At 38.7% G+C, this 8,677-nt stretch overlaps 1 protein-coding gene across 1 annotated transcript in view; it reads right to left on the bottom strand.

The window, feature by feature from the left end:
* The window catches only part of shkbp1 (SH3KBP1 binding protein 1), an 18,024-nt gene extending 14,647 nt beyond the window's left edge, over nt 1-3,377 (bottom strand). The window contains exons 1-4 of the mRNA XM_061072872.1: nt 3,228-3,377; nt 1,227-1,280; nt 831-876; nt 578-710 (exon numbers count right to left, since the gene is read on the bottom strand). Coding sequence (XP_060928855.1) covers nt 578-710; nt 831-876; nt 1,227-1,280; nt 3,228-3,283 — 289 coding nt within the window. The 5' untranslated portion in view covers nt 3,284-3,377. The remainder of the gene's footprint in view (nt 1-577; nt 711-830; nt 877-1,226; nt 1,281-3,227) is intronic.
* Between the last annotated feature and the right edge of the window lie 5,300 nt (nt 3,378-8,677).

Here is an 8,677-nt window from a genome sequence, read left to right as displayed (position 1 = left end):
TATTTGCAAATGTACACAGCCTTTCCTTCTACATTGGATGAGGTGAAATGTCTCCACACATGAGAGAGTGCACGTGGCATTGTTCTGTAGAATAAGATGAGAACAAAGTTTGTAAAAAAACACTAATGCAATGCCAGAGATATAAATAGTTAGACAAACAATTGGAATCGTCTGTAAACATATTTTACAATTGATGGATAAATGAATGGAAATAGTCTAGATGAACAGATGAACAATCCTCAATCAGCATGCTAATATATTTTCCCAGTAATATCATGGAAACTTACCTGACTAGTCCTTCACTCTACAGCAGGCCTCAATAGCCCTGCTGTAGAGTGAAGCATGCTGGGAGTTATCTGTGCATGTGATGGAAGAATGACCAGTGGAGGGTTGAAACTCAACGTTCCATACATCTTTAAAATAGAGTTTTGAATGATGTTTTTATTGCTCAGCGTTTAATTTGCGTATTATTTTTTTTCAAAATTCCCGAGCTTAACTTCCCATGGAAAGTTTCCCGAAATTTACCAGAAACTTTCCGCCCCTTTGCAACCCTAGTGCAGACGAGCGTCGGTCTCACCCAGCGGCGTGATGCCGTAGAACTCGGCCTCGTGCATGAGCATGTGCACGTTGATGGAGCGGGGGTGCAGCTCCTTCGTCCGCAGGAAGTTGAGGATGGTGGCGAACAGAGAGGGGTCCCTGTCGATGAAGATCTGTGAAGAGAGAGAGAGAAACACGGGGAGGTTCACATCCCAGGGTAACAATGACACACACACACACACACACATATACACACAGAGACACACAGACAAACACACAGACACACAACTTACAGCTCCAGTTTCATCCTTCAGAGTTGAGATGCGACCGCTCAAAAGACTGAAGAGAAAAAAGAAAACACAAACCCTTCATTGTTGTGAGAGCACAGACACAAAACATCCTTCACTGCACTTTCCACTGAACAACAAACAAAACCATCTCCATCTAAAAAAACCACACGTTGTCTTGTTCATGTGCAGCTGATCCCGCCTCTGAGCACAGAGCTTTAATAACCAGGTCAGAGCTGCAGAGAGGGATGGTTAATCTGCTGATTGTATGAAGAGTCATAAGCCAGTTATCATAACTCACTAAAGTTTAGTGTTTGTTATGGATTGTTTCTATCCATAAAAGATCTTCATGTCATCAGTGCAACGTAACGCGCTCCATGTTCTGAACAGAGAGAAACTGACCTGGTGAAGAAGGAGTCAGGAACCCATGTGAGCGTCTGTCGGGACGTGCTGAACCTGGAGGAGGAGAAACATCACCGCTCGTCAGCAGCTGGAGAGAACCTCAAGTGTTCTGCAGAGCAACAGCGCCCCCTGCAGTCCCACAGGGGGATCCACTCTGCTAGTTTCATGGTTTCATGTCAAAATAAAGTGTTTCAATGTGTTGACCCACTGGATATTACCCATGATCCTCTGCTCCCTGACCCTGAAGAGCTTCAGCTGGAACAAATCCACCAAACTGTTCATGTTCAACATTCTTCATGTTTCACAGTTTCCTGCTGAATCTTGGAGATGAACTCTGGTTGTTAATAACTTCAGAGTGTTTCTAACTGATCTCAGTTCAGCTTCACTCTTCAGCTGCAGCTGGTTTTCTCGAACTGTATTTATCAGTATAATGCAGAGGACTTTATTTTAATAATAATATAATAATATTTCTTCCTTTTACTTCATCATGGCGTTTTAAAGACTCAACGCATATTTGGTCCAAACGTATCCAGAGAGTGAATGCATCAGCATCACTGAACCTCAGCTGGGCTACATGATGCTACATGATGCTACATGATGCTACATGAAGCTATATGATGCTACATGATGCTACATGATGCTATATGATGCTATATGATGCTACATGATGCTTAATGAAGCTGCATGAAGCTATATGATGCTATATGATGCTACATGATGCTTTATGAAGCTACATGATGCTATATGATGCTACATGATGCTACATGATGCTATATGATGCTATATGATGCTACATGATGCTACATGAAGCTACATGATGCTACATGATGCTTTATGAAGCTACATGATGCTACATGATGCTTTATGAAGCTAAATGATGCTACATGAAGCTGCATGAAGCTACATGATGCTATATGATGCTATATGAAGCTATATGATGCTACATGATGCTTTATGATGCTATATGATGCTATATGAAGCTACATGATGCTACATGATGCTTTATGATGCTATATGATGCTACATGATGCTACATGATGCTTTATGATGCTATATGATGCTTTATGAAGCTGCATGAAGCTACATGATGCTATATGATGCTATATGAAGCTATATGATGCTACATGATGCTTTATGATGCTATATGATGCTATATGAAGCTACATGATGCTACATGATGCTTTATGATGCTATATGATGCTACATGATGCTTTATGAAGCTACATGATGCTACATGATGCTACATGATGCTATATGATGCTATATGATGCTACATGATGCTCTATGAAGCTACATGATGCTACATGATGCTACATGATGCTATATGATGCTACATGATGCTTTATGAAGCTGCATGAAGCTATATGATGCTACATGATGCTACATGATGCTATATGATGCTACATGATGCTTTATGAAGCTACATGATGCTACATGATGCTATATGATGCTATATGAAGCTGCATGAAGCTACATGATGCGATATGATGCTACATGATGCTATATGAAGCTACATGATGCTTTATGAAGCTACATGATGCTACATGATGCTATATGATGCTACATGATGCTATATGAAGCTACATGATGCTACATGATGCTTTATGAAGCTACATGATGCTATATGAAGCTACATGATGCTACATGATGCTATATGAAGCTACATGAAGCTACATGATGCTTTATGAAGCTACATGAAGCTACATGATGCTATATGATGCTACATCCGGTTTCGATCCCTCTGCTACAACACGTTGTTGTTTATAAAGTTGGTGAAACAGCTGAAGCTGCTCGTTGATCTGTATCTCAGCAGCTTTAAGTTACAGCGACACCTAGCGTAGTTCCATCATCGGACACAGGGACTGGCCAGTAAACACAGATGCTAACAGTCTGTATCATCGTATTATCGGACAGACCTGTCCGATAATGGACGCCGCTGTGTTAGCCATGTAGCTGCGGGCTAACCCGGGCTCAGCTCCGGGTCTCCCCCGGGTCTCTCACCTCTTCCCCCCCACGTTCAGGTGGATGATGTCCCCGCTCCGCGCCGGGTTCGACATCCTGTGACGAGTCCGCGGCTCCACAGCGACAGCAACGCGTTCACATCACCTCCATGCTAACGTTTCAGTCCGCTTCCGTCCACAGAGGCGGCTTCCGGTCAGGTTCTCAGCAGCTTCCGGTAGCGCAGGGAAGTGGAAGTAAAACCCGCGGTGGATTCAGTGGATCCGGGGAAAGAACCAAAGAACCAGTAAAACACGGACTGGAGTTTAGGAATAGAACCTTTTATTTATCAGATACTGTTTGAACCAAGGTGTAAACATTCAAGTTGAAGTACAAGTACACAACGTATGAGTACTCAATCTAAATACACACATGGTAGATAGGATACGAGCTGCAAGTCTACAATTATTATCAGCGTGTACTTCAATTCTAAAGGTAAAAGTACACAACAAAACCACAATTTTCTCTGTCATTGTTAATAAACATATGTCACTAATAATATTACCATTATTATTATAAATTACTTTGCTCACTTTGTAAAAGACAGAAGAAAAACATCAGTAACAAAAACATCAAATCACATGAGACAAATAGGATAAAAACATCAGAATCAGAATCAGAATCAGAAGTATGTTATTGGTGCATACAATGGACATAGAAACATAAAAACGCAATAAATACAACATACATAGGAGAGCAATAAAAAATAGGAAACCAGTTTATATTTGCTCACTGTTTACTTCTTATTTACTCACTTTTTACCAATATTTATACAAAGTAACATTTATTTTGACATAAACATTTCTGAATAAAAATATATAAAAGATAAGAGATTAAAATTGAAGTAAAAAGTGAAATACTAAATGCAATGGGCTGTATATGAGGATTATAGCAGGAGTTTATGAATCCTCTCAGCAGCTGTGCAGCTGTGGTGCAGATGTTGTTTCAGCAGTGAAGAACAGAGATGCTCCACTTCCTCCTCGCGTGTCACAAATCTTCCTCTTCCTCCGCTGGATTCCTCTTCCTGTCATTCTCCTCCAGAGCAAAGCAGCATGGGAGGAACACACACACACACACACACACACACACATAACAGTTGTTTCTATAAAAGTTTAAAGAAGTGAAGCTAAAAAAGAACAAAGATAAGAAATGAGTCTGAAACACGTCCTGTTATCTGAGAGACGCTTAAAAATGAGAGAAAAACCCCAGAAGGAGATTCACAGGAAACTTATCAGATCTGAGTGTGAAGCTTCGTGTTTGTTCCATAGTTTCATTTGATCGGGTTAGTTTAGGTTTCAAATGGTAACTTAGGGACTAGAGAATTCTGTCTCTACTTCCTGTGATTGGTCCAAAAGTCCAAACTACACAACAAAGTGTTTTCACTCTGCAACAGAACCAGGTTCCGTTTGATCCAGATCCAGAACTCCTCTTCTGCTCTGAGAAATCTGGAGTAAAGGAAAAGACACAGGATTCTTCCTGAGGGAGCCAGAGGATCCTGATCAGTCAGAGACTTTTCAGACATTTTAATTTTAAACCTTCAGGCTAAAAAGTCGTCATATTACATAGAATCAGGTTAACGGCTCAGATAGGAATATAACATTCATCTAGACTGAGGAACATGTCGGACTCATGACGGAGGAAGACAAATCAAAGACAAGGTTTTTATGTGTTTAATGATCTCTGATGTCTAAAAACACCAGAGAGAGAGAGAGAGAGAGAGAGAGAGAGAGAGAGAGAGAGAGAGAGAGAAAGAGAGAGAGGGGAGGGACGATCACACAGGAAGTGGAACTCCTCCAGACTTAAAACAGCTCTGATCAACACTGCTCATTTTCATTACAGCTGTAAATTCTCTCCCATGTAGGAGTCAACATCTGGATGGGAACCTGACTGAGCATCAGCCTGTTTATATGGTGAGTAAACTTTTCTATATTAAACATATTTAATACTGAGACATCACTTGTTCAACTCGGAGGTTATGAATTAAAGCCGACGAGAGGAATAAAAGATAAAGCCTGAAACGCTCGACATCCGCAGAGAAATAACACGCGGCAGCTGGAACACTTCTGTTCAAACACCGGCTGCTATTAGTTCAACTCTTTTCTTCCACCAAATAATATGGAAGCTTTAAAACATAAATTAAATCAGAATTTGAATCCAGAGAAAAGTCAGAGACATGAAGTGAAGGATCATAAACATGTAGGGCAAACGATTTTAAGAATAGAGTCAGAACTAAAGTATTAAATAAAATTTTTAAAAGATGAGCAACAGAAATAAAAGGTTTCAGGTGTTAATGATAAATTTGTGACAGATTTCACTGTAAAATTAAAAAATTAAATAATTTCTGTAAATACACAATAATTACACCCACATTACATTATTATTATTTTAATTGGAGGAATTTAAACTTACTTGAGTCTTCAGATGAGTGGTAATTTGATATATTGACACTTGATATATCATCTTATTAAGTCTCAACAAACAACTGTTCTATTTACTTTCTGGACTTTCTATGAGTCAAAAAAAAGAAAACAAATTACCATTATAATTTTGATACAGCCTGAGGTGATGTCTTAATTTATTTATATGTTATATGAAATGTTTGCATTCTGTTCTGATCACATTACATTCATTAAATAAATGCATTAAATATAATAAGATGCAGTAATCCCGAAGAATGCTGAGGCCTCTAACACTAATGACTCATCTGTAAAATAGATAAGTTCAGATGAGCAGTTTCCGGTTTAGATTGTTAAAGATGTGAAAGATGTTCGAGTTTCCAAGATTCACTTATTTAGTTTATTCTGAAAATCCAGTTTATTCTGAAAATCCAGTTTATTCTGAAAATCCAGTTTATTCTGAAAATCCAGTTTATTCTGAAAATCCAGTTTATTCTGAAAATCCATCTACACCACTTGAAATGTATCCTGTAGATTTAGTTAAAACTATCCTGTTCCTGTAATCGTAAAACTAATAACCTGTTTTCTAAATGTGGAAATATCATGACTAGTGACTGTTGTTGAGTATCTGAGTTTAACTCGGGGTGAAAACTGGAATCAAAGGAGAAGCACTTTTACTTGGGGTTTGTGAACTGACATCATAACTGATAAAGTGCTGAGATGACTATAAATATACTGTCTCTGGTTTTTAGAATCCACGACCAGAACGACAGGAAATTAAACATCAGTTAATCAGCTGATTTATATGAGTTAGAGACAGAGTAGTAATCTGATTATATATAACTACGTCTTATTAAAAACTGATAAAAGGTTTTGCAGTGAAGTGTAAAATAATCTCTGAAAGTCCAGAAGTAAATTCTCCTGCAGATGAAAAACTACGCAGACGATTTCAGCGACGTCGAACAATTCATGTTTAAAGCTGAAAAAACAAAAGAACTGAAAACTTTATGTGTTTTATGAACAAGCTAAACGGGAAACGTCCTCGGTCCGATGCCGATCAATGTCTCGATCGTCCCACAGCTGCACGATGTGAGTTATGGGGAAACTGCGATATGAGGATTTTTCTCCACCGAGAAAAAGCTGAAGTTGTTTTTCTGGGTCGGAGTCTGGTAACGAGTCAGGACACGATGACACGCTGCAGCCAAACGTTTATTTATTTGAATGTCAAGAATGCATTACAACAACAATCATGTTCTACGCGTGTGCCTCAGATCAACAACACAGAAACTGTTATTTCAAATATTAACCAAGTGCTCGTCTCAACATGTTCCTGCTGAGTCCCGGGCGAGTTGCACCTGTACACTCGAAAAATAACTCACTGGGTGAATTCAATTACATTTTTGGCAGGTTTTCCATCCAATAAATATATGTTGCTCCAACTCAATTCAATCAAATCCCTGCAATATCATTTTTATTTTAATTGGTCCAACTAATTCCTCTCACATAAAACCAAAATAACATGATTACACTACCTAAATGAATTTGATTTACATAACACCAATTTTTTTTTTTTAAAGGCAGCTAAAGTAAAATATCTACACAGATGATGCGAAATCGATTTGAGGAAAGTCCAACACAAAATCGTATAATTTCAAATTTCATTTTAAAAATCTCGAGAACTTTTGTTTGTTTTACAAATATCAAGAAACAAACTGATCAGGAAATAAAAGCAACATAATCCTGAATACAAATACATACATTTGTATACTTGTAATATATGAACCTTTACTTGAATACACTTTTCTTTGATGCTAAACCTTTTGAAGTGTTAATCTTAACATCTGTGTAGCAGCGTGACTTTCCGCATCAACAGAAAACCACAGTAAAATCGTGTTCGTGTCCTTTTGCCTGAGTTGAGATTCACAAAGGCGACAAGGCAGCAGAACAAAGCAGCTGCAGAGTCAGAGTCAAATAGATGGAAAGGGGAAGTTATGTGGAGAAGATTTCCGTGTGTGAACATAGTTTTCAAAGCATCTCCGGCTGTGTTTACACGCTCATGCAAACAACTTGATTTTCAGCTGCTGGATATTTGCATTGCGCGTGTGTCCATCCAAATTTATGATGCTTTTCTGAATAAACCTGAAAGTGTATTTGAGGTTGTCTGGAAAGCTCTGATCCTTAATGAGCCCAGACGGATGAACCCGGGTGTCACAGCTCCTCCGTCCTCCGGCTGCTCGTCTCCTCACATGTGTCCCCAGGACTGTGTCCCTCTGTGCAGCCTCAGGGGCGGGGCCTCAACAGCCCCAATACAAAACACTTTTTAAGTTCAATGCTGAACAACACAATAGAAAATTACAAACAAAAATATATATTAGAGTTCTCACTTGAACTGCAGTTTCATAGAAGAAGGTTCATCAGTTGTTGGGTCAAAAGCTATGGAAGCCCATTTCTGCCAGTGTGATGAGGAAATAAAAATCCTGTATCTCATTATTATGACTTAGTGTCTGAAAATGATGAGATACTAAGTCATAATTATGAGAGTCTACAACAAAATGAATGTACTCACCAAGGTTTGTGCTTCCACCTGCGGCAGTGACTCTGGCTTGCAGCGTGAAGCAGACGGAGAAAATGGCCGCCAGAGAAAATCGGGAGAATCAACCACTAAAGGCGATCCCCCATTTAAACTCATTTAAACAATATTTAAATGTGTCACCTCTAAGAGGTGCTTGAATAATTTTTGTGAGTGTAGGAGGAGCTTATATAAACAGTGGTGGAATGTAACAAAGTATTTTTACTTCGTTACTGTACTTAAGTAAATTTTTACGTATCTGTACTTTACTTTAGTAAAAATAATAGTGCTTTTTACTTTTACTCCGTTACATTTTGCAGCTATTATTTATACTTTTACTCCGCTACATTTCTACAATATGTGTCGTTACTCGTTACATTTTATGAACAGTTTCGCCAAGAAATGCAATTCATGAATTCCTGAATTCAGCCATTTGAAGGTGTTTTTGTTCTGATGCGACTCCGACACACTGAGCAGCTGAAGCTTCT

The sequence above is a fragment of the Limanda limanda genome, chromosome 6 (genome assembly GCF_963576545.1).
Source record: "Limanda limanda chromosome 6, fLimLim1.1, whole genome shotgun sequence".
Taxonomy (NCBI): Eukaryota; Metazoa; Chordata; class Actinopteri; order Pleuronectiformes; family Pleuronectidae; genus Limanda; species Limanda limanda.
Note: the sequence above shows the minus strand (reverse complement) of the source record. Positions and strands in the feature narration are given on the sequence as shown.